Source organism: Trematomus bernacchii, unplaced genomic scaffold, assembly GCF_902827165.1.
Source record: "Trematomus bernacchii unplaced genomic scaffold, fTreBer1.1, whole genome shotgun sequence".
Lineage (NCBI taxonomy): Eukaryota > Metazoa > Chordata > Actinopteri > Perciformes > Nototheniidae > Trematomus > Trematomus bernacchii.
Genome location: NW_022988050.1, coordinates 5273708 through 5300553, shown reverse-complemented (window position 1 = coordinate 5300553; position 26846 = coordinate 5273708). Strand labels below are relative to the sequence as shown.

The window sequence follows — 26846 nt, the reverse complement described above, 5'->3', positions numbered from 1 at the left end:
CACACACACACACACACACACACACACACACACACACACACACACACACACACACACACACACACACCAGTGTTGCACAATGCCTCTGTCTTCTCCATACAGGATGCCTTTCTTTCAGGGAGCATGCTTACTGGCCAGATGGGCTGCTGGCCACTCTCTGGCCAAAACAAAATGGCTTTGAGTGTGTTGAAGACCCCCATCAGGTCGGAGACAAAGTGACCAGAATACTAAACACCACTTTCAATACAACTCACTTTGTCAATGTGTACTATTCTCTCTTTTTAGCTGGGCTGAGTCATGACGTATAGCACCAGGGAGCTGAAGGAAACACAGAAAAATGCTTCATATGTAGTAGAAACAACCACAGACATTAAAGACAAAACAAAACAAAGTGTCAAATGTTTGATTCTGTGACAATCAGACTCTTGTACCTTGTTGTGTTTTGACAAATGTGAACTCCTTTGCTTATCGAGTCCTGCGTTATACACAGAGGTGGAGGGAACTTCTTTTTGTTTGGCACTTTACATTCACATAGAGAGGACAGATTGCTGACAGGAAGACAGGAATACGAATGATGCCACAGACACCAGATTAATGCTACACTGTGTCGGTGTGTCACAGCTGGGGCATTTGGTGACTCTCACCGGACGACATCGACCGGTTATGATTCAGGTGCATGATTCAGTCACACAGGCACCTAATGTTCCAAATATAAAACACCCAGCTCGTTTGTGTCACACACATCTTCCCTTTCTCTCGCTCCTCGTTTCCCCTCAGTAGAACACAAGCTGTGATTCCCCTGGAGTTCGTCACATTTCTCCCTCTCCTCAGGTATGTCCACTCCACGTGTCCGCTAGTCCCAGATACTCTGGATTCTCTGCCGTTGAGGCCATAAACCCGTTGAGCTGCCTGGGCCCTCCTCCGTCTCTCTCCTGTGACTCAAGGCCGTCCCCTGCAGCAGCGACAGCGTTAGCTTTGGCCACGAGGTCCAGGTAGTACGGGTTGTCGAAGGCTGGAGACGTGGGGCCCCCGGGGACCAAATACCCCGGGTTTTCCACGCTGTGCCCGGAGTTCAGGCCGTTGGGGAGGCGCCGGTCCACTCTGGAGCCTTTACGGGGCAACGTGCTCGGCCGGTCGGGAATCCCCGGTCTGAGATCCTGAATCTGATGGTTGACGTACTCTAAACAGATGCAGGAAACAAGAAAAGTCAAAACACGTTGGGATTTATTTATAAAACACATCATCACACATTACAAATGTTTCTCCCGCTTACCTGGCGGGGCTTGATTATGATTATATCCATGGTTCCGTCGGGGCAGTGAGTAATGATATGGGTGGGGGTGATGGAAGCCGTTGGGCCCGTCAGTCTCCAGGTCGCCCTGGCTCCCGTTGGAGTAGGTGGGGTCTTTGCAGTAGCGCCCGGGGCTTGCCGGGGGCAGCGAGGGGTCGTCTGGGGGTCCGTCCAGGAACACATTGTCAGATTGGCCCCCGGCTGATGGGCTGCGAGCCAGCGTCGGGTACTGAGGGACCCAGACCCCGTTGGAGGCGCTGGCTCCGAGAGGTAAGGTGGGGTACTGGCTGCGGCCCAGAGTGCTCACAGAGGAGTACATGCTGCGGGGGCCGCCGGCAACGGAGGGCTCCACGTCTAAACCCGTATCTCTGCTCTGCTGGGGAGAGGAGAGAGGAAACACACACACAAGGTGAACTCAAGTTTCCTAAGTCTCCATGGATGTGTACATTTAAACATCGTCCCCCGTCACTGACCCTGTACGACTGGTGTCTGGACGGCCCGTTGGTCTGGGCCCCGTCCCCCTGCATCCTGGAGAAGTGGTTGGGCTGAGGCACCAGATACTCCTCAGCATCCAGCAGCTCCCTCATGTTGTTCCCTTCCTCCTCCATGAGCATCCGGAAGAACTGGCTGTCCACAGGGCTGTTCATGCTCATGTGCTCTTCATTCTGCAGGACAGAAAGACATGGATGAAGTCAGAAGGGAGTTGTGTTACCAGTGGGCCTCATGTGATTTAGAAATGTTTCCCCATGTGTGTTTTCGTGCAGCGGATTTTCACAGGATGAGCGAAGGCTGTAACTCCAAACATCCGACATTTATCACCCAGATCTGGATGTCAGGTTCTACATAGCAGTGTCTTATTTAAAAAGTAGTACATATTAAATATACAACAGTAAAAATATGAAATATGCCTTTTTATGTTTATATAATAATGTGAATGGGTTCCCATGTCGTGAAGCAAAGGATCCTACCTTTACCCAACTTTAATAAAAGGCCCAAAGAAAACAAAAAGGTCCTTCAAAAAGAAAAAATATGATTCAAAATCACAGAGATGAGGATTCTCACTGGACTATTATGACCTGTGGATGTGGTCAAATATCGTAGGTAATCTGCGGTGGAATTATTACTTGACAGATAACGGATATGCCAGATTTGTACAGGATTAACATAACAGACATTTATTACAACTATTAGAGGTCCCAAGGTAATACTAGTCTCATGCATATAGTGGCTTAGTCTTTTATTTATCTCTATGGACCAAAATATACTTTATCTCATTCAAGGAAAAAAACATCCGAAGGCATTAGACAAATACCGTGCTACAATGCAACATTCGCATTACACAATAACTTCTTGTCACAAAAGTAAAACATTTGTAGCATTAAGCACACATTCACATACCGGGATGACTACATAGCGAGAAGGATCTCTGGCCATGGCAGAGAAATCATTCACCAGATCTGTGAACCTCGGTCTGCTGTCCGGGTCAATCATCCAACCTGCCGTCCACACAGGAAAACACAGGTGTCAATCAATTATCTTCATCACTAACAAACAATATGCCCACAGATCCTGAGGGGCGACTCACATTGTTATATTTATAGTTTGTGTTAAAGTTATAGTTCTTTGTGTGGCCAAAGTATCAACTATTGAATATGAATCATTATTAATAGATGTTTAACTACTAACATTTGACCATGATCATGTAGACGTCGATGGTGCAGATGAGAGGCTGGGGGAGCCGTTCTCCTCCCTCCAACACCTCCGGGATTTCTCTGGCTGGGATCATGTCGTACGGTTTAGCTCCAAACGTCATCAGCTCCCACACCGTCACGCCTAAAGAGGAAATGTACGATTACTTTGACTACTTAACAACAGATGCAACTAAGCCATACGTACATCTGTGTCAGTTTTAACACCAAATAAGGAACCACTTATTAGGAGGTGATTGATCAGCAAACATCAGGTGACATTCATTTATAAAATATGAACTAGCAGCAGTCTGGAAACTCTATAATTGCGTATGCTACTATTTGTTTTTTTATAACTATTATTATAAATATACTACTGCCTTTCTTAAGTTTTGCAATCAGTACTACACACGCTATCACTCCAAAAATGAGGCTGCTGTTAAACATAAAAAAACGAAAACATTTCACTTTAGAGCTTATGCTACATGAGAACTAAGTTAAACAGCCAGCTCTAACCTCAGTGTTAGTGTGTTATTTTGAATTCAAGCACCGCGTGATACTGACCATAGCTCCAGACGTCGCTCTGGTGAGTGAACTTCCTGTGCAGAATAGACTCCAGGGCCATCCATTTAATCGGCACCTACAGAAACAAATTAAGAACAGAAGTTAAAAATAATAAATGATTGATAACGGCCCGGTGCAGAGGGTCCTACATTCTCAGCCCCGTCTTACCTTTCCTCCGTCAGCGTGATATTCAGTCTCATCGATGTCCAGCAGACGAGCGAGACCGAAATCGGTGATCTTCACGTGGTTCGGGTTTTTGACCAGAACATTTCGGGCGGCCAAATCTCTGTGGACCAGCCGGACTTCCTCCAGATAACTCATCCCCTACAAACACACACACACATATCCATGTTTCCACAAATATACAAACTGATACCACATCAAAAATTGAAAGAAAAAATAAGGCCATGAAGGAATAAATGAGACAGTCACAGTGCTGTTTACCTAAGGAAGAAAAAAACACATTACACACATGTAATTCTACAAGCCATAGTATGTGTGTGCACTTCCTGTTACATACCTTGGCGATCTGAACACACCAGTTGAGGAGGAACTGGGATCCGATGCGGTCCTTGTTCTCCCTGACGTAGTCGAGCAGGCAGCCGTACGGCATCAGCTGAGTGACCAGCTGCACCGTGGAGGTCAGACAGATCCCAAGCAGGCGACACACGTAGGGGCTCGCCACTCCTGCCATCACATAGGCCTCCTGAAGGAGACAGAGGACAGATGTTGAGGGGCTGAGAACTGTGTTTATGTTTGGTGTAACTGTGTGTATCTGGTTTGCACTCACGTCAAGGATCTCCTTATTGGCCTTAGGCGAGGTGTTCTCTCGTAACACCTTGATGGCCACTGGTATTTTCACATTTTCCCCTTCAGGTGCCCACACACCCTAAAAAAACAAAAATAATTAGAAAAACTCAGCGAAGATGTAACACATTAACGTTTTCTCAAGTCAAATGCTATCATTCTGCATCTATGATGGCTCACATACCTTGTAAACGGTACCGAAGGCCCCTGCTCCGAGCACCCTGAGCTTTTTCAACTCCGTCTCTTTCAGAATACGCATCTGAGCCTGATTTGGCGACGCGCCGCTGGGTGTTAAAGGCTCCACCAGCTGAACACATGAAGGAAGCAGATGGCAGATTTCCTCATTACACACTACATCACCCAAAGGGAATCTAAGAGTCTCTTTTATGTTAACCATTGAACTTTCCGCTAATAAACTCCCACATGTTACAACAACACAAAACAAGTATTAACACCTCTGCAAAACCTCTGTGTTTGCAACTTTTATGCACCCATATTGATGCAGCAGACCGATACTGACTATCAGGTATCGGTAACAATTGGGCTGATCTATGTAATTCCATTCAGTGTTTATCTTATACATAATATACTGTAATTTGTTCTTTTATAAGTTTAGCCAATTTGCTGCTGCATTAGGAAAGGAATACAATCCAGGTATTAGAATCCCAGTGAATTGTGTAGATATTTTACCAAGTTGCTGAAGTCCAATAAATGTATATTGATGTATTTACTTGTTGATTTTCATTATTTTAAAAGATAGGAAAGCAATGTTGAAGTCAAGGTTGATGTTTTCCGAAACAAAACGTATGAATTGAAATCTGTTATCTGATCTGTACTCAATATCAGCCATTACCCAGACCCCATCGGTTTCAGGACTTAAGGTTTTGATTGTTGCATCAATAATTGTAATTTAAAATGTTTCTCGGTGCCCACCTCGTGTTCTTGCAGGATCCTTCTCATTGTCTCTTTCCTCCTGAGCGTATTTTGTCTCTTCAGGTAGAAGACCAGCAGGGCCAGCAGGATGAAGAAGAGCACCACTCCACCCACTGCAGCCGCGATGGTTGTCCCCGGTCTGTGCAGAGAAAACCAGTGAGACACAGCTCCACAGAGAAAATCTACCATTTAAACATCTGACCAGTTGAAGCAGCTCACCCTGGCCTTTTATCCACGGGACAGCCTCTCTCATCCATCACCGTGCAGCTGAAACACAGAAGTACTGGGTGTGAGATCATTCCCATTGTGTGTGCAGTGTGTGTGTGTGTTTGTGAAGTGTGTGTACTCACGACAGCGTGCAGTTGGTGTTGCAGGACAGACAGTGTCCTGAAGCATTGCTGTACTTCCACACAGTTTGCTGATCCTCCTTCTCACCGCTGGGACAATGATCCACACAGAACTCACCGTCCTGGAAGTTTCTGCACTCTGAACAATGCTCTGCACCCTGAAGACGCAAAGAAGACACATTTCATCATGTCTCTACTTTTGCACACATCTAGAAAGGGGTTAATAGAGTTAATTTATTTAGATTATTTCAGGAAGTGTGGTGAAACAAATCTGCCAAGCAGGAATTGAACCCAGAAATAGTGGTTATATAATTTCTGACCGACTTTTAATTTTCATTGTATTGTAAAAGTTTTTACTTTGTGATGTATTAAGAAATGCCTGGAAATCATACTTCTATGTATATATTCAATCAATCTCCACAGATAGCAGAACAAATTCAAAAGAGTATTTTAAAGAGCTGCAACTAATGCTTATTTTAGATTATGTAAGGCAAGGCAAGTTTATTTATATAGCACCTTTCAACACAAGGCAATTCAAAGTGCTTTACAAAAATGAAAGACATTAGGAAAATGGCAAAAAGAAAAGTCTTCAGCCTGGATTGAAAAGTAGTCAGAGTTGCAGTGGACCGGCAGATTTCTGGTAGTTTGTTCCAGATATTTGGAGCATAATAACTGAATGCTGACAGACAGCTGACCAGTCCCTGAAGACCTGAGAGATCTGGATGGTTCATAATTCAGCAGGAGGTCAGACATGTATTTTGGGTCTAAACCATTCAAAGCTTTATAAACCAGCAGCAGTATTTTGAAATCAATTATTTGACACACAGGAAGCCAGTGTAAAGACTTCAGAACAGGAGTGATGTGATCCACTTTCTTAGTGTTAGTGAGGACTCGAGCAGCGGCGTTCTGAATCAGCTGCAGCTTTCTAATAGATATTTTAGTGAGACCTGTGAAGACACCATTGCAGTAGTCGAGTCTACTGAAGATAAAAGCATGGACAAGTTTTTCCAAATCCTGCTGTGACATTAGTCTTTTAATCCTGGATACATTCTTTAGGTGATAGTAGGCTGATTTAGTAACTGTTTTAATGTGACTGTTGAAACTCAGGTCAGAGTCCATGACTACACCTAGATTTCTGGCTTTATCTGTTGTTTTGAACATTGCAGACTGAAGCTCAGCGCTAACTTTTATACGTTCTGCCTTGGCTCCAAAAACCATTACCTCAGTTTTATCTTTGTTTAATTGGAGAAAGTTCTGACACATCCAGTCATTGATTTGTTCAATGCACTTACTCAGTGTTTGAATTGGAGCATAGTCTCCTGGTGAAATGGTTACTTACATTTGTGTGTCATCCGCATAGCTATGGTAACTTATTTTGTTGTTTTTCATTATCTGAGCCAGTGGTAGCATGTAGATGTTAAAGAGAAGAGGCCCCAAGCTGGAGCCTTGAGGTACCCCGATTATACCCCGATTATGTAGGTAAAACATATTTTGTTTTACAAAATTAAAGTAGTAAAATCAAAAAGCTTAAAACAATAAATATGCATATTTGAAGTTCCCAGAGCGTAACGGATTTTTTTTTTCTAATGCTTGTCTTGTCCAATTAAATGTTACAATTAAAAAAGGTAAAACTACAGATGAATTGTTCAGTCATTTCAGAACGATTTTTGATGACACACAAAAGACCAATAGTAACAGGAATGTCCAGCTGTGTGGTGTTGTTGTTGTTGTGTTGTTGTTGTTGCGTGAAGGTTTTTAAATGTTCCTAAGACATATTGTTCTTGCAAGGATTAAAAACGTCTGGATAAAAAGTAAAGAGCAGCTGAACAGTGTGAAGGTCTTTTCCAGAATCAATAACTATTATAAGCACAAAAAGTTTGATTTACTTTATCGTCAGTCATTATTATGGTTGAGTATATGGTGCTTTTTGCAGATTTTATTTTTAATAAATAACGACTATAGGCTGCATGAACATCTTACCGAGCCACGGCAGGAGGTGGAGCCATTGAGAGGTTGACACTCTGAGTGACAAGCGACACACAGAGACTCAGCGATGTACTCGCGGATGGACCTGCAACACAAGCACACAGGGATTTAACGTAACGTTCCAATAACACGGCCTGGCATCTGTTAGGATCTTTTATCTAAAGCACCTGACACCATCATAAGGACAGACATTTTTAGAAATGGGGGCCCAGCGGACCAGATGACCTACACATGATAACGTGTCCTCTGCACCACAGAGGGCTGGACAGCAATGTTTATTATTGTAAACAACTTTGAGTGGAATAGTATTGTGATCATATGATATATATTTTGTTAAAGGAATGTTTGACACTTAATCGCTTTTTTGCTGGGAGTTAATTGAGCCATTCTCTCCTCATCAGTGCAGTAAATATGAAGCTACGGCCAACACTAGTTAGAAATAGTTTGGCACATAAACCCTTTAAAGCCTCATCATTACACTTAGTTTTTTGGACAAATGTAACAAACGGTTGGTTTCAACATTTGCCACATCATGATAAAAATAAATATAAATAATATGATATTGATGTTAACAATATTGATCAGCCCAAATATTAGACCAAAATTACATGGGCAACAGACACATTTAGTTTGAAGTGAAAACAAGACTCCTGTTTCATCACATCGGTACAATTACACAAACCTTGTTAAAGTGATTTTAAAAAACATTATTATTTGGGCATTTTAACAAGACTTTATCTGTAGGATTATTTAGGCTTTTTGACTAGTTAAGCATGCACGCATCATCATCAACTGCAGGGCAACTGATTACAAAATAACCTTAAAAGGTATTATCTAAATGTGCAATACATTTACTTATGTACATCATACCAAAAAATCTGCTCTGTTATTGTTCAAAGAAACTGAGTCTCCCGGTGTTATCAAACATATTTGCTTTGTCATTGATCTATTGTTGCTTAAGGGCACAATTGAAGTTAAAAGCTTTCCAATTGATTTGAATGAGACTACTTTGTTATTTGGCACTGGCTGCCATTCCACTTAACCCCACATAAATCCACCTGTTCACATCTTCACTTTCAGTGAAAACATTATTAGTCGCTTTTCTTTCCTGGACAACTTGTTTGTGCATTATGACACACAGTCCTCTGTATTAATAGGAACATTATCACTTGGCTTTTATTTATTTTGTGCAGCCACACCCACGCACACACAAAGTCTCTTACCCCTGGTAGGTGTCACACTGATCCACGCACTCAGTGCCGCGTTTGAAAGCCGTGCAGGACACACACTGATTCGGCCCCGGGCCCCAGCAGCCCCCCTTGCACAGCTGGTGACACACACGCTCCTCTTCCTCTAAAGACACACAAAGAGCAAAAAGAGCATGATGCACACCGTACTTTCTGATGGCCCCTCCCCTCAGTTCACTGCAACGACATACGTGCTTAAAATGCAATTGATAAAATCGTGTTTGTTTTGCAGCTGCTTGCAATTGTTACAATAAATGTAATTGAATCTTGTATCTGATGAAAGATAATAAACTTGGTTTAAGTGACGTACACGATAAAGTAAGTGGTCAAAGTGCAACCAACAGTGACCTAAATTAGGGTTATAAATAAGTTATATGAGTTATAATATGAGTCTGCCACAATACAATGTCATATTGATTCAATTCAGGAGACACTTGCCCATTTAACACAATAATTACATTTATATTAACTAAAAAAAACAACAAAATATTATTTGAGAATTTGTTTACTCTACTCTGTACAGGTGTGCTTGCACAGAAAAAGTGACACTAAATTGGATGGAGTCAACATTTTTAATGGACTTTAGCACTGCATCAGTGTGTTCCCCCACCACAGAGCTGGGCGTCCTGGTTCAGGCTGACGATGCGGTGCGGCCCCTGGGTGGGGTGCAGCAGCGTGCTCCAGGGCAGGGAACTGGTGTAGCACAGCTGGGAGTTGTTGTGCAACAGAACCAAACCTCCGCTGACGCTGCGTAGTGAACGCAACCCAACAGAGCGGATGTGCAGATTCTGGATGGCGAGTGAAAACACCCCCCTGAACAGAGAGAAGTTGTGAGTGACATTAGAAACAACTGTGGAGTCAACGTTCTTAAGTCTGTCCCTTTATACTGAAAGTCACTAACTATTCTGTATCACATTATTATTTAATAACTTACTATTGACTATGACTAAAAAACCTAGTCTCAACATACCTCATTTAGATTTTCCGTCTATAATTTGGTTAAAGTGTAGAGTACCAGAGTCTGGTTGTGTGCAAGATTAAGATAAACTCTAACCTGACATTCTTGTATTCCTGAGAAAGTGGGAGAATACACAAATGAAGGAAAAACCGCAAAGTTAGACAATTAAGTTACAAAAAAGTAACAGCAATACTGTTTTGAATTAACGGAGGCGTGTGGCGCAGTGGAATAGTGCGCTGCTGTTGGGATCAGGGGGTCACAGGTTCAAACCCCACTGCAGTCAGCATGTCGTTGTGTCCCTGGGCAAGACACTTCACCCCAAATTGCTCCTGTGGGGATTGCCCACAGTACTGAGTATGTATGTCGCTTTGGATAAAAGCGTCTAACAAGTAACATGTAATGTAATTACCCAGACAGCGTATCATATTGTTAAACTTTCTTTTAAACCCGTGTCAAACAAGTAGATCTCACATGTGTCACTATGACCTCAATTAAGCCCGCTACACTAGATAGTGTTCCTTAGACTTTACAGTAATCCTGGCAGGTGTGTGCTGCAGCTGTGCAGGTTAATAATTAGCCTTTATTACACTGAAAGGGAACAAACTGCCTGAACTGAGACAAAATCAGAGCATAAACACAGCATGAGGTGATGCAACACAGAAAGAAATGGATACTCTACATTAACTTATATGCATTTTTACTCTTGTTTGAACCCTTTGAACCCTATTAGTTTACTTTTTTTGCATTTAATAATTATTTCTATCATCTCTATATTTGTCTCATTGGCGCTTAATGCCAGAGTTATTCAATTATTATTTATTAATTTGCCCTTTTTTCATCAAGCTTAATTGTAAGGCTCAATTATAAGAGAAGACAACTATGTATAACAATTGGTCTAATGTTTGTTTCCAGTTTGTTTGTTGATAACATATTTAAAAGAAGACCTATAATAAAATACAATTTGAGGAAGTGTAAAAGTCTTACTTGTAGAGCATCCTGCCTCTGATCACCTTCAGGTTCTCGAACACATGGAGGTCAGTCCACTCTTCTGGCCAGGCATCAACGTACAAATAACCTGCCAAGCACAAACCGACAATATATAAAACACACTCAAACAGAGGAGACACAGTATGCTCTGAATACATATCAGACTTGCATGTGGTGTTATTTGGAAAATCTGAATGCATTTGCAGGAAAAACCCATTTACAACAGTTATGAATGAAACCGTTTTTTATATTGCATAACCTGATGTTCCTTTTCTTGGTATAACCTTAAAAAAGGATGCAACAAACATCTCCTCACTGTTCAGTACCTGTAATCTCCTCCAGAGACTTGAAGGCGCTGAGCTGTTCGAGGGACAGACCTGATGTGTTGCTCGCAGAGTCCCTGAACAATGACAGCATGAAGGTTAAATAACAATTTAACAGCACAACAAAAAGGAATATAACATTTGATTGTTTCAAGGAAACCGTCTTGTGAAATATTACATCACTGATCTGCAATCTCAGGCATGTGTTTACAACTGTCACCTTTACTGTGAACTGTTGGCAGACACATGATAATAATTAAGATTATGCACCTCAGCTTCACGTTATACATTATCATTGTATAGACTGTCTGATACAGAAAGTCTCTATTGACTTTGAATAAGACTTCATGATGTTAAAAGACCTCTTTGTTGGCATAAAGTACTGTAGAAATAAAACACATTCATATCTGGGTTTGAAGTACATTTGAGTAGGGTTTGGCTAGGGTGGCGACTTTCCTCTTGACTTGCACAAAGAACCTTCCACAAACTCAAATACTCAAAGGGCTGAACAGAAGCGATAAGGCTTTGCAACAGTATAAAGTCTGCTATTTGATGTTACTGAAGCTTATTACTATATTTTGTCTAATTTTGCATCTTTGTGAGCTAAATCCATGGGCATGTATTTTATTCTGTGTCTCTTACCTTGCAAAGCTCTGAGGGAGGAAAGCCAGACTGCCAAATATCTTCTTGCACTTGTTGAACTGCTCCACATTAGAAGATGTTACCATGGTGACGCCGTGGTTGTCCATGACACCGAGGTTGTCCATACCCAGACCATAACACACTGAAATACAAACCATGACAACGGGTATCAAACAGTTTATCTAATATCCAGGAATTAAACAAAAGAGGTCCGATATAACAGGGAAATAATGATCAACAAACCTCCATGCTTTATCTGAATAAGAGCTTCATAAGTGATTGATTGCACTTAAAAAATAGTGGTGTTAAACATGTCTACCAACGAAAAGTCCCAACTTAGGTCAAAACGTATGCAACAGAACTTCTTTAATGATTAATTGAGAGCAAAAAGCAGGATTATTAAAAGGGTCTTATTATCTTTTTTGTGGTTTTCTCTTTACTGTAGTGTGTTATATAGGTTTGTATGCATGTAAATGGTCTGCAAAGGCTAAATTACCTCCAGAGGGAGTTTCTCTCCCACACACTCCTTTGTTCACTTCCATAACATAGTGACATTACTTCGTAACACTCACATTTTGATTGGCTATTAGTGATGGGAATTATGGCTCTTTGAAGGGAGCCGGATCTTATGGCTCCGTTCCTTTGCGAGTGCCGTTCAAAAGAGCCGTTTGTTTGTTTAAGGAGGCGGGGTTAATAGGTTTATCTGCAAAATATACCTTTTATAATTCAATCAAATGTAGCCCTTTTTTGACTAATGATTTATATGTGTACACATATATCACTTAAATGATTCAATACATCCTTTGTACTGAAGTATTCAAAAGTAAAAATTACATTTTTAATATAAATGATTTGCTGTGGCCAATTGTTTTCATTGCATTTACAGACCCTTGTAACTCTCTGATTGTAGAAGCACGCTAAAAAAAAAGCAGATAGCAACACCTATACAAACTGACAACAAATCTTTGCTGAGCCTAAAAATAATCATAAATAAATAACATAGTGAAAATAAATATATTGCAATGCTCAAAACAGCAGCATCCAACAGTCTCTAATCCTTGGATATTACATGTCACTGCCTGCATGCACGGAGCACCCGTAGCGCGGAGATTATCATATCATTCTGTCTTGTATTACTTGAAAAATGTTTTTGTTTGGGCGCGACACAATCACAACAGAGCTTTATAATAAAGTTCAAAATGTTCCGAACCACGAGACAAATCGCGGTAACAACAACAAGTTGCTGCAGAAACAGGTCGGTTCACTTTTAACTACAGTCTGCATGTGATGCAGCAGAACATCCCTGCAAATCACAATAACCTGCACTGAAGCACCATGACATGCACAAGGAGAATGCAAGTTACTCAACAACATTACACATGAACGTTATGTAACATCTGAGCCACAAAGTGAGAGGTAGTTTTTCCTGTGTTGGAAACATGGAAAGCTACTTGTTACACACAGTGGTCGCTTTATCAGGTAAACCTTTAGCATCACAGTTTCTGCAGATCTTTGCGCAGCACATTAATGCTGCAAATGTCGTGCTTTACCAAATCAATGGAGGTGTTAAAGGATTCAGATATACTTATGTGGAGGCCATTTGACTATACTCATTCTCTTACTGTATTTGTGAATTAAATGTAGCTTATTTGTGACATGCTGCGTTTTCCTGCTGGATGTAACTGTTCAGCTGAATCTTATTACATGGCCATTGTGTGTTTGTAAACAATGTGTTGGGTGTTAATGCAAATCTACCTACAAGCACTAAATGACTCTCACCTTTGGGACAGTCTCCTTCACACTTTTCACATTTCTGCAGCTCGTTTCCCTCAGGGTTGGCGACGATAACTTCCTGGTTGGCTTTGGGACAAACCAAAGTACAAGCTACTTCCATAGCCAGGTAGTTATCTGCAGACAATAAGACAAAGTGATCAAAGGGCGTCTTTGCAGCAAAAATAAAATGATTGTGAAGTGAGAAAAGGGTAGCCTTTAGCGTTAAAGTTTCAGGAATAGAATTGTAAGAATGCCAGGTTTGTATTTCTGTATTTGTGGAAATCTTGGCAAGGAACCTGAATATATAATATTTTCCCCTCAAAACATGATCATCAGGTAAACAAGTCAAACTGCACAGTGGCTAAAGCTGAGCACTGAGTGGAAGCTTTTCTGGATAAACGCAGTTAATTCAAAATCGTTTCTCACAGGGGCACGTCTTGACACATGTTGCTCCAAAGTTAAACTTCTTGTTTGGGTTGGGTTTGGTCTGGAAGGTGACAGGGTCGTAGATGGTGGGCGGAGGACAGTTCTCCTTACACACACTGCTGTCGTTGAAGTGACGGCAAGCCTGGAGCGAAGAGGAACGAGGAAATGATGATGACAGAAATGGCAACCACAACAATTATCTGATAAATACATGTGTTGTGAGTGACGGAGAGTGTGTGTGTTTACTCACCAGACAGTCTGAGTCTTTGGGCCCTGTGCACCCGGCCGCACACTGTGTGTGACAGCAGTCATGGGGGTTGGGACCTTTACAGCGCTGACAGCCAGATGCACAGTTTATCCGTGTCACTTTAAACGGAGACGACAAAATCAATTTTCTGCACCTGCTCAGGACTTTTTCCAGTAACAATTATTTAATGTCACTGCCATGCTCTGCACATGATTTTATTACTCACAGGTCTGGCAGTCCTGTGCAGTTTCTCCCCAGCAGCCTTTCGCACAAACAGAGGCACAACTGGGACCTGAGCCATAAGGAGCACAACAACAACAACAAATCAGAGCGAGCACAATTTAACAAAATAATAACACAATAAGTGTCTACTGCTCGGCCTGCAGCTAGTCGCCAGTATACTGAATCAGAACTGCTACGCGGATGTTCAAATAGAAAAGAGTAAAATAGAATAGCTAACATTTTATTTTATTTTTAAAGAATCAAAAAAGGGGGTAAAGCTGTGTGGTTTTGGCTCATCAACATTGTAGCAATAAAAGCAATACAACTAACAATAAAAACTAAAGAAATGCAAAATAATACAATCAACAATACAATATTAATATAAATAAGTTGCATATAGTGCATACAAATAAATGCGTAAGGCGTGTTGTGTATGCAGATATTCACATGCTGTTGTTTGCCTGGGTGTGTTTTGTCAAGCACAGCTAGGTCTGTGTGTGTGTGTGTGTGTGTGTGTGTGTGTGTGTGTGTGTGTGTGTGTGTGTGTGTGTGTGTGTGTGTGTGTGTGTGTGTGTGTGTGTGTGTGTGTGTGTGTGTGTGTGTGTGTGTGTGTGTGGCCTAGCATTACTATACTTGTGGGGACCTAAATCTTACACAGTCACGTGTGGGGACTCGCCTCCCTTATGGGGACATAATGAGGGGAATCATTCATTTTAGGGTGAAGACTTGGTTAGGGTTAGGGTTAGGTTAAGGGTAAGGGTTATGGTTAGGCATGTGTTGGTTATGGTTAAGGTTAGGATAAGTCTCCAGGAAATGCATGAAAGTCAATGTAATGAAGTGATGTATACATGGTAGGTGTGTGTGTGTGTGTGTGTGTGTGTGTGTGTGTGTGTGTGTGTGTGTGTGTGTGTGTGTGTGTGTGTGTGTGTGTGTGTGTGTGTGTGTGTGTGTGTGTGTGTGTGTGTGATTAACAGAGAGACTGGTTTGTGCATACTTCTTACAGACAATGACAACACTAACACTGATGTTTAACATATTTCAATCAGTCGGTCAGCTGCTCACAATTGGGGGCCCGTCCCTGCAGTCGGTGCGCACTGTCGTATGTGTTGTGCTGATCTAACGTGTCCCTCCAAACAATGGTCTGGGGGTCAGGGTAGCACAGCTGGGGGTTCCCCCAAATATACACAGCTCCCAACAGGATCTCTGCAGGACAGACAATACACTCATTAACACACTGTTAGAGTAGAAGACAGATGCTTCATGAAAAGAAGGCACAAAACTCCTCTGCGCTACAAATCCAACAATGAACAGGAGCCCAAAACATGTCTTATTCCCATTAAAGCTGAAGATATTGATAAAATTAACAAGTCCAGGCAACTTGAATACACACTCTGATCTCTACTTTCTTATGATCTGACCTGTGAGGCTACGTAGCCGCAGCGTCCTGAGCCCCAATCCGCCCACAGTGTTATCGAGCACAGCCAGAGCGTAGCTGGAGTTGTACAGCTGGCTGCCTCGGATGATGCGAAGGTTGTCCAAAGGCAACACACTCACTGACAAATGGGCTACAAGTACATAACCCTGAACCTCCACGATCCCCTGCAGAGAGAAGAAGAAACATAAGGATGAGTGTCATGTGGCAACAAAACATTTGGAAAAATCATAGCTAACTCAGCAATGCAGTTTAATACTTGCCTTAAGTCTACTTGCACAATTAAAAATAAACAAAAATAATATAACGTGCAAGAAGATGCAGAAGAATTGGGCTTATTTCAGCCCAACATAAATATTGTAAACCATTCACAATGTGATAGATAACAGACTATACAGAAAGTAATTTGACAAAAAAATTACAAACTATTGGATCAAGACATAATAATCAACAAACTATGTCTTATTTTTTTATAACTAATGGGTCTATTTGTGTCATTTAATGCCGTCATTATTACAGACAGAAACCCCCACACTCTTAAGGAGAGGTCTACATGCGAATATGCCTATTTTGGACTCAAATACAGCCAAAAACCCACTCTCTGTATTTACCTCTAGGAAGGAGAGGTCCGGGCTTCCATGAAGGTGAGTGATCTCCAGGTTGCCGTGGACGACCTTGCAGTCGGTGTAGAGCAGCTTCAGGGTCTCGTAGTGATTTTCCAGGCTGGAGGGCAGGTCCAGCTTCATGTCTGTACCCAGGCATACTGCAACATAGACAACACATTTAACACAAAATAATGAATAAAATAAACATCCTGCACCTAAAACACTGTGAACACCTATATTCATGCTGTTGTTATTAAAAATGATTTGGACAGCATATTCAATATAAAATAATGTTTAAACACACCAAAGGAACAAACGTTCATCAACTGTAAATGTTTCTATACACTGGGGTTGGGTGATTAAATGACTATATTAGCTTAAGTCAATTTGCTGGGTACGTACTGTAGATGGTTGTTTTTCGTAGGGGAGATTTCTGTCATTTTATTTTTCGTAAAAATTAAAAAGTTAATCTTGGTTATCTTTCAAAATGTTTTAATTTTGACAGAGATCCCACTGTCAATGAAAAATGACCAAAAATCTCAGTAACTCAAAAGTGAAAGTGAAAGTTTTTCTTTAATATATAATTATATTTTAGACTAAAATATTCATTAATTCAAATCAAAATAAAACAAATAGTTTTTTTGCAGCTATAAAATTGATTTTGGCTGCTCTCACTTTGCTGTGATACATAAGATATAAAGTGACCCTGCTGACTTTAAACTTCAAAAGTAACCTTGGATAGTAGCAATTTATAGACAAAATCTTGAAATGCACATGGACCTTGTGTTATATGTTGAATCTCTGAATAATGACTGTTAGAACTCCACATATTTTGACTATGTATCTATAAGTGGCCTTGAATGGGTTCTCTGAAACACAAACCACATGCACGCCTCAGTCCTGTCTCTTAGTGTGTGTGATATAGTTTCCACTTTCAGCACAGAGCACAGATTCCCCGCAGTGGGTCACACAGATAGACTGTATAATTCAGGGTCATACAATTCACACACACACACACACACACACACACACACACACACACACACACACACACACACACACACACACACACACACACACACACACACACACACACACACACACACACACACACACACACACACACACACACACACACACACACACACACACACACACACACACACACACACACACACACACACACACCATGCTTTTAGCAGGCATTCACACAGTGGACAGACCCTCTTCTGCTGAGGTTATAAATGACTTCCTCTGGCTCCCCTCCAACAGTCTTTCAATAGTCAACCCACTTTCCCAATTCAAGCCCCCTCCCCCCCTGTGCTATCTCCGTCCCCCCTGGATGGATGGACATCACCGGAGGAGCGGGAAGTTCAGGCACGTGTGAGGAGTTTGATTTTAATGATACACTGGGGTTCAACAGAGTTCAGAAGATATGTGTTCAAGACATGCTGGTATCACGTCTGCCACTTATGTAAGAAGTAAAAGGTGACAAAGTGTCAATAGGGTCCACATTAAAATCTGACAACTACTGCGGCAAAAGGGTCTAAGATTAATTGAGCAACCGGCGGCCTAAAATACATACCCAGCGGTTGCAGCTTGTGTCAAATATCAAATCAAATGACTAATCACTGTCTCCTTCAGTGGTGTCATCATGGAAAATAGTTTTACAAGTCTCGCCAAGAGGGGAGACGGGCTTTAATTCTCCAGCGTTTAAATCATTTTTAACAAGACAGAATATCCAAACAGAAACAAAATCTGACTCCCTGAAACTCTGACACACACACACACACACACACACACACACACACACACACACACACACACACACACACACACACACACACACACACACACACACACACACACACACACACACACATACACACACACACACACACACACACACACACACACACACACACACACACACACACACACACACAGTCAGCACTGGGGATTAGGTAAATGTACCGTAACAGAAAGTACAACGGGGCAGATTATCCATTTCTAAAAAGTGTGTAAAGCCAGTTCTCAGCTTCCTCTCCGTTTATTCTCCTCATTGTTTGCTCTCCAAAAGTCTCTCAGCAACGGCTATGTGTGTGTGTGTGTGTGTGTGTGTGTGTGTGTGTGTGTGTGTATTAGTGGCCTTGTGAGGAGCTGCCCACCCCTTCATCCCTGTGGCCTAAAATTATCCCTCTTTTATCACTTACTGTGCTGCTCACTGTCATGACACTATCACTGCCTTACTCCTTCAAAATCACTCGCAACTTATTTGTATCACCTTCTTTAAAAGCCATTCATCTTAAAACTTCCCCCCTCTCTTCCCCCATTCATTTCTTTCTCTCGGTTTCACAGTGTACGTGTCGTTGCCCAACTCTCTTTGGACTCTGGAAAGTGTCATTTCACAGGAATGTGTCTTAGCATATCTAAAAGATGACACACATAGTTGTATTCCCCCAGTGAGTTGGGGGGAGCATGTTGTAGTTCAGTTCGGATCTCTGTGTCCGGCTCACCCACACACACACACACAACTAGTGACTGCCACTGACATTCAAAGTTAAATGAGTTAGAGCTGGCTTCTGCTTAGCGTACCGCGGACACCTGGCTCTGGAAACGTCCTCTGGTCAGGTGTTTCTGTGGTTAACAAGACAAAGAACGAGAGAACATTTCTACTTTGATGCCTTTTTTCTTTTACATTTTAATCATTTAATTGATTACAGTTGTGCATTTCTGTGTTCAGTAAAGCTTCTGATTATCAAGCTTCTAACAATTTACATTTTTTTAAAAATCATTTCCAATTAGTCTTCAATTACAACAATACAGCATTCATGCAGAAGCAGGTTTTATACATTACAAGAACTTCAAACAAAGACAATTATTTGTATTATATGCTGTCCAGCATTGTTGAACAGAAAATGTGTTTTTTAGTTTTTCCAAACTACACTTGAGGACGGGACGACACAGAGGTTTGTCATCATAAAGAGCTCGGGAGACGCTTTATGTTTATATATTGGGGTAACTAATATTGTGGTTATTTTGGTGCATAAACAGAGTGCAATGCCTTCAAGGAGAGATTCACAGTTTAGAAGTTTTTTTCTACATTGTTGCAGACATTGCTTATTTTGGTATCTTCTAAGAAGTAACTGTGACTTGACCTAGCTTTCTTCAAGAGATGAGACAGCGACTTTAATCTGTGTCCTGCAACACTGTGCTGCTTGGGACTGTCTGCAGACTGAAAGCCAGCTTGAAGCCACACCTGTTAGTGGCGTAGTGCCAGTTAGCACAGGGAGTGTGCGTGTGTGTGTACGCTGGTAACAGAAACACGGTAGCAGCGATGCTTCTGCAGGAGTGAGACTGCACCATGGAGGAGCAGCAGTGTGACACAACAGAAGAGTCAACAGGCTCTGGCCTCCTCTCTGATGGATCAGATCCCTCCAAATCTCAACACAAACAGAACAGGCTGATCCACCAGGACTTTCTCTGTCACTTTGTTATCCTGCAGATTTAACATGTCAGTCCTGGTTCTAACACAATGCTATTCCTAGCGCTTCTTGCATAAACTTCACATTTCTCCCAACCTCCCTGAACACATTCTTTTCTTCACTCTACGGCCGAGGAAGAGAAAACAGGTATTGCTCAACAGACAAGCAGAACAGGATCCGCACTGTATCGGAGCCCCATTGAACTGCTCTCTCAATCAGCCTGTCACGCGTAGACTCAACCACAAACACGATTGCATCACAATGTGTCCTGCACTGTTTTACACCTTTACTACAGCTTTAAAGCATCTGCATTTAAATTCAGTGCATTTCAAAGGGAAGAAAACATCTTCTGATCCTAATCACTAGGGATGTAACGATACCAAAAACTCACGGTACGATAATATCGCAATAACAAGTCCACGGTACGGTATTTACTTGAAAAACAATTCTTTATTAAATAATAAATCTGATTTTACAGCATTTTTGTAGGATAGTAGTATTTTAAAGTGTCAAAAACAAAGTGACAGTAACAGACTGGAACAAGAACAACCAGTGTTTTTTACCTACTAGTACTACCAAACAAATGCCACTGCATCTCACAAATAAACAAGGACATTTAATAATCAGACCCTGCTATAAAATAAATCAAGTTTCACTTTAGTTTTTCTAAGTAAAAACTCACTAACTCACTCACTCAGCTTCATCAGACAGGTTTTTTATTAGGAATATGAGCATATCCACATTTCCAGGTAGACGCTGGGATGTTTGGGCATTTACAATACCCCTGCTGTGGAAAAAACTCTCTCGCGTTAACCGAATATTTCTTTTAACAATGACGGAAAGATCTGAAAGCAGTCTGTCATTTTGACAGATTAGAACAAACTCGGAACAGCGCCAAAGTTTCCCGCAGCGAGGCTCTGGTTTTTGCCGTGTTATGCATGCCCTCCAAAAGGAAATGATATAGTTTCCAAACCGTACTTTGCCGTACAGATCATTGAAATGTCTGGGAGTTTTTGCTTTACGCTGTGCGCAGTCCCGCGAGGTGCATGCATTTCTCGGTGGGCATGCATAACACGGCATAACACCGTTATAACAACTTTATTCTGTCATTTTCAAATGTATTCTGTCATTTTCAAATTGCAGTCTTAAACATTTTCTAAGCAAAGATTTGACTGTATGATTTTTTTGGAGGGTAATTTTAGAAAACCATATTTTATGTCATGAGAAATGTTTAGTTTTTTAGACACCAAAAACAAGGCCCTATTTTTAATGGCTTTGTACCAAAAGACCCCTTCAATGGACCATTTGAACACAAGATTAGTTGTATTAAGTATTGGAGTATTATTATAAATAATATATATTAATCATCATTATTATCAGAAAATGCTTTCAGCCTCTTAAACATGGACATTTCCTGCTTTTATATTATGTATTATCTTTATGGATTTGGACTGACAACGGAAGACATTTAAAGACAACCCTATGGATTTTAAGAAACTTGAATGGATAGTTTTAACAATTATTTTGACTTTATCATATGATAAAGATTGAGAAAATAGCCCTGTTTATAACTCAAAAACCCTTGAAAAACATAGAAAAAGGTGTTGAAAGTCTCTGCTCTGGTCTACTGCCCAGCGGAGTGAGTTAGATCACTGACACAGAGACTGAGGGTCACGGCCGGCTGGTCTGACCTGCTACTGAGGGCCAGAAGGACTTAATCACTTCACTGAGTTTCACTCTGTTGGGGCACTGGAGTGTGACGAGGACATGAACTCTGTGGATGGATACTGGGGCCAGCGAACACACACAAAACACACAGACACACACACAATGTTCTCCCTCGGGAACAGGCTGTGGCAATAAAATAATTAATTCAAACGACTGGAAGAAAAAACACCACACACGAGTCCTGACCTTTGAAATGGTATACTAGTTGGACATGGGGTGTGTGTGTGTGCTCGGTGTGTGTGTGTGTAAAAACAATACTTGATGACTGAAAGTAAGACTAGTGTATGATGCGTTGTGGCCGTTACAGAGCGATCACAGGACGCTGAACTGATGCTTCAGAAATCGACACGGTGCAGCAAAGTGCACCAACCTGTTCGCACAAACAATGCAGTTGTATTTGGAAATCACTTCAGATGAGACTATTGGCTTTGTTTGAGTGTTAAGTTGTGGTGGGGGTAGCAGCAAATGAAAGACAATGAAGCGCCACTACAATATTATTTTTACTCAGAAAGAGGACCAAAACTAAAACCTGGTGCGTTTTTCTTTTATCATGCACTGGCCTATTTCCTCACGGGGCATGTTGATAAAAGCTGACCAGTATGTCAATAAAGACCACAGAAAGGATTCTCAGCGTTATTGACGTCAATATGTTTGCCATTAGCTTGTGATGTATTAAATGCTTTTAAAATCATCTGACCCGGCGTATTGATGTGTGTCTCCACTTAAAATAAATGCCTATCAATATGGAGGACTGTGCAACCACGAGTGCTGTAAATAAACATTATTTGAATGGTTGAGTTAACAGTTTTGTCTATATTAACATATAAAGCTTACTGCATTGCAAGAGAAGGAAACGTAGCAAAGCATCACATTCCTGAGGCTGAAATCATGAAATGTTTGGCATTTTGGCTTAAAAATGAGTTGTAACGCTTAAACCATTACCAAAAATGTTTCTGTACATGGACTACTCACTTACTGGACCCTGTTTTGAAGCTCTCAATGATAATCTGATGTTAAAATTACTAACTGCAAAGATATTGTAAATCAGACAAAACCCTTAATGCAAATACTTTCATAAAAGCTCTTTTGTTAACCATTGTAACATTTATACATCCAATAAAATCTGTAAATAAATGTAGGAACATCTTGTATATGCACTTGCACTTTCAGTTAGCTCTTGTTTTACTGGCATGCACTCAGGCTCAGAGTGTGACAAGTGGCGCTCTATCAGACAATGTCCTCTTTAGAGCCAGAAGTGAATAACTGACATCGTCATGATCCTTGGCACACAATGCCCTGTCTGTTATTGTTGTTGGTTTGTTTTTGTTTACGCGCCGAGCAAAACAGCATAACGTTCGCCTGCACGCACAGTCCCCAGCTGCAGAGCAGGTTCTCATATTTCTGTTTTACTGCTTTTACTACTACACTATTTATTTGTGCAACAAACTTTGCGACATGGAGGTTTGAGTTCAAACAGTGAATCTGGCTGCAGGGCTACTTTGTGACAGCTGCAGTGGTGTAAAGTAACTAAGTAGATTTACTCCAGTATTGTACTTCAGTACCATTTTTAGGTGCTTGTACTTTATCTGAGTATTTCAATTTGTTACTGCTTTGTACTTCAAAGTAATCATTTCATAATCATCACGTTAATAAGACTTTAGTTACACCTGGAGTAAATTCACAAGCTACCCTGCAGTACACAACGTCATTTAAATTAGCTGCACCTTTACCAGCTTTGATAACACTTTAATGCATCAATATTTATAATAAAAACATGTAATATATATTTCTGAAATGGGTCAATTTGCAAAATGAGGACTTTCTTTTGGAGTAACTTAATTTTTGAACTTTTACTTGTAACAGAGTATTCCTACACTCTGGTAGTTATACTGTAACAATATCTGAGTACTTCTCCCACCTCTGCTACTGCTATTTGCAACATGGGAGTTGAAGTCCAAACAGTGAGTCTGGCTGCTTTGTGACAGGTGGGTTTTTCTCCTAATCAGCGCTACAGAAGTCCCATGAGCCTTGTCCCCGAGGGCTCGCGCAGGAATGTCGTCCCAGCTAGAAATATCACCCTGTGTGGATCGAGCTGAACCTCCAACATTTACTCAAGTACAACCAACATACTCCACTTTCTATATTACATTTATAAAGAGTGTATATGTTGCTTACAGTGGAGCAGAGGTGGGAGAAGTACTCATATATTTAAGTAACAGTAGAAGTACCAGTGTAGGAATACTCTGTTACAAGTAAAGGTCCTGCATTCAAAATGTTACTCAAGTGAAAGTACAACAGTATTAGCATCAAGATAAACTTAGAAGTACCTAAAGTAAAAGTACTCATTATACAAATTAGCCAATTTCAGAATAATATATTAAATGTTTTGATTATTGATTCAAGTGTTATCAAAGCTGGTAAAGGTGCAGCTACTTTAAAGGACTTTGTATGCTGCAGGGTAGCTTGGGTTTTCCAGGTGCAATAAAGTCTTATTTAAGTGTTGATTATATTTCACATTAGTTACTAAAGGTATTGAATAGATGTAGTGCTGGAGTAAAAGTACATGATTTACCTCTGAATTGTAGTGGAGTAGAAGTACATAGCAGCAAAAAATGACTCAAGTAAAGTAAGTATCTCAAAATTGGACTATACAGTTAATTCACACCAATGAGTATAACCGACATACTCCACTGTTATACTCCCTTTAGAAAGAGTGTCTTTAATGCTTACAGTGGAGCTATTTAAGGCTAGAAAAGCTCTGGAAGTCACCCACCTTCTCTGCCCAGAGCTCCCGTCGCTGCGAGCAGCACGGCCCCGACGAACAGCAAACTTCTCGCCGCCTCCATCTGCTGCGACCCGGCGCGGCGGCGCCTCTAGTCCATACTCCAAACTTCAGATGGTTCTACTGTTCCCAGCGAGGAAAGACCGTATTCCGACTTCTTCACGTATCCAGGGTTTGTTTTTCCTTTTCTTGGCACCTTTTACAGTTGTTGTTCGTTTTCCAATCTCAGTGACTTCCTCCCTGGAATTCCGTGCCTGTTGGTAGTAAAGCGTGACAGCCGCGCGCAGGAGCAGAGGCGCGCGCCCGTGAAGGCCTGAGCTGGGAGTGGCAGGTTGACTCAGCCCGCCCTCACTTTAAATATACAGTCAGGGATCCAAACTCACTTATCTGCAGGGCACTGGTGCTCCAACTTCATGCAAAACACTTTGTACATTTAGTGTTGGAAGAATATTTTTACTTCATACTTCTGCGTAAAATAGCCCACTCTGTTACAGGTAACAACAGGCCTATAGAGAGAGTGAGAGACAATAAGAATGGGGAGAATCCTGAAGTAACAAAAGTAAAGCTACTTATTATGCATATTTCAGATTCATATCATATTCTTAATTATGATGTATGAGTTATGTTTCCGTATTGCATACAACACTTTAATGTTTAAGGCTTTTTTATTACGTTTTTATTATTAGCAAACTTGGAGATTTGTCTGCAAAATAAACCACAATAATCAGCTAATCCTATCTTGCAGAAGTAGTAGGCCCACCTATGTCTTTCATATCAAAGTAGTATTCAGGTATAGTACAAATACATCAAATACTATACTTACTTAAGTAAAGTATACTTAATAAATAATAAAGTAATAAATATACTTATTAACATGACATCACTGTTCCACAGTAAACTTGTGTCATTCAATTAACCATAAAAAAGTATGTCTTATCTATTAAGCTATTATATATGACTGTATTAATCATTCATTTAAGGAACAATGCTTCAAAGCATCCATGGGCAAACAGGTTTTACAATAATCAATCAAAACTGTATTCAAACACATCCCTCAAACCCCCCCCCTCACATATGAGGCCCCCTAGCTGCATTGCAATGAAAGGTTGTGCTGTTTATACTTTTATATTTAATGTTCTTCCTCTATGTATGTGTGTGCGCAGCTGACTTTTTAAAAAGGGAGATGTTTCGCATTATACTGACTTGGAGCATCTTCATAGTTCTCATGCCCTTCACTTCACGGTCACAAATCAGGAGTTGAGGGAGGAAGAATAAACTCTATTCATCCAAATCTATCCACTCTCTCCACCCACAGCAGCCAGGGTCAGAGTCCGACATATTGCACGGAGCTATCAGGAAACAAAACTAAAAGCTACTCTCTTAGGCATGCACAACACAAGTTTTCACAATAATTACTTATCCTGCGTAAATCTTTGATTTTTCCACAGAATAGCCTTAGTCACTGAGGCAGTTTCATGAGGAGTTTTCAAGTATTGGAAAAAGTTAGCAGGCTCTGTGGAAACATGTATACTGTAACCTCATCTACTGTATAGTAATAGATGAGGAAGTCAGCTGTGCAGATATAACTGTGGGACAATGTATTATTTATTTAAAAATAACAATAAATAACCTTGTAACATGACAAAACCTGTAGCTAAGAGGTGCAAGAACTTGGTTGTAATTGTCTCTCGTAAAATCATGAATAATTGTTGGGGGTCAACAAGTAGGTGAGAGATACTGTGTGCAAGTGAGAGGACAGACTGCAGATGCTGTAGCTCCTTCAAGTGTAAGAACGCTTTGTTTTGGACAATGCATATCAATGAATATAACAAAGTTTTACTCAAAAGTGTACTCAAATCAGCAGACGTAACATGCCTAGACAAATCTGTCTTTTAGAGACAATATTAACCTCTACAAAGAATGTGTGCATATGATACTGGCACAAATGGTCCAAGGTCAGCAGAACCTTCAGACTGAAGAGGGGAGGGGGGAATCACAGACTACATGTCCCTTAATTTGCAGTCATTTTCGTGTCGTGAATAGGTTTTTATTCAACCAGACAAAAAAACGTATTGGATACAAGTCAGGCAAACCTTGATTACTTTTTAAAATATAATAAAAACAAAACAATACATCAAAACTGGTCCAGAGTAAGCTGAATCAAGAAACAGCCTGTGACCAGAGAAGTACGTATGTATTGAGAATACCATAACTTTAATCTGTATGAGAAGCTCAGTTTGAACTTCATTTCTTGTTTAGAAATATAATGTGATGCTTGAAATTTGGCTTTTTTGTCAAATAAAAAAAAAAAACGTAGAAACTGGCTGCAAAAAGGATACCGGTCAATGAGTGCATGCTGCAATTTGTTGAAGT

At 40.8% G+C, this 26846-nt stretch overlaps 1 protein-coding gene across 5 annotated transcripts; it reads right to left on the bottom strand.

Moving 5' to 3' along the window:
* On the bottom strand, positions 1-24761 carry erbb2 (erb-b2 receptor tyrosine kinase 2). 5 transcript variants are annotated; one of them, XM_034119170.1, is made up of 28 exons: positions 24465-24761; positions 19074-19115; positions 16485-16636; positions 15860-16040; positions 15504-15644; positions 14446-14511; positions 14223-14338; positions 13973-14114; positions 13553-13681; positions 11774-11915; positions 11135-11208; positions 10806-10896; positions 9474-9676; positions 8840-8969; positions 7611-7701; positions 5634-5788; positions 5503-5550; positions 5284-5422; positions 4535-4657; positions 4334-4432; positions 4064-4249; positions 3712-3867; positions 3544-3619; positions 2978-3124; positions 2690-2787; positions 1765-1956; positions 1274-1667; positions 1-1180 (listed from the first exon to the last, which is right to left on the bottom strand). In XM_034119170.1, exons 1-28 carry the CDS (start codon positions 24535-24537, stop codon positions 828-830), a joined length of 3939 nt encoding a protein of 1312 aa, XP_033975061.1. In that variant the 5' UTR covers positions 24538-24761; the 3' UTR covers positions 1-827. The 5 variants fall into 5 exon arrangements, with proteins under 5 accessions (XP_033975061.1, XP_033975062.1, XP_033975063.1 ...); XM_034119171.1 differs by having other exon boundaries at positions 1274-1664; positions 24465-24760; XM_034119172.1 differs by lacking the exon at positions 19074-19115.
* Between the last annotated feature and the right edge of the window lie 2085 nt (positions 24762-26846).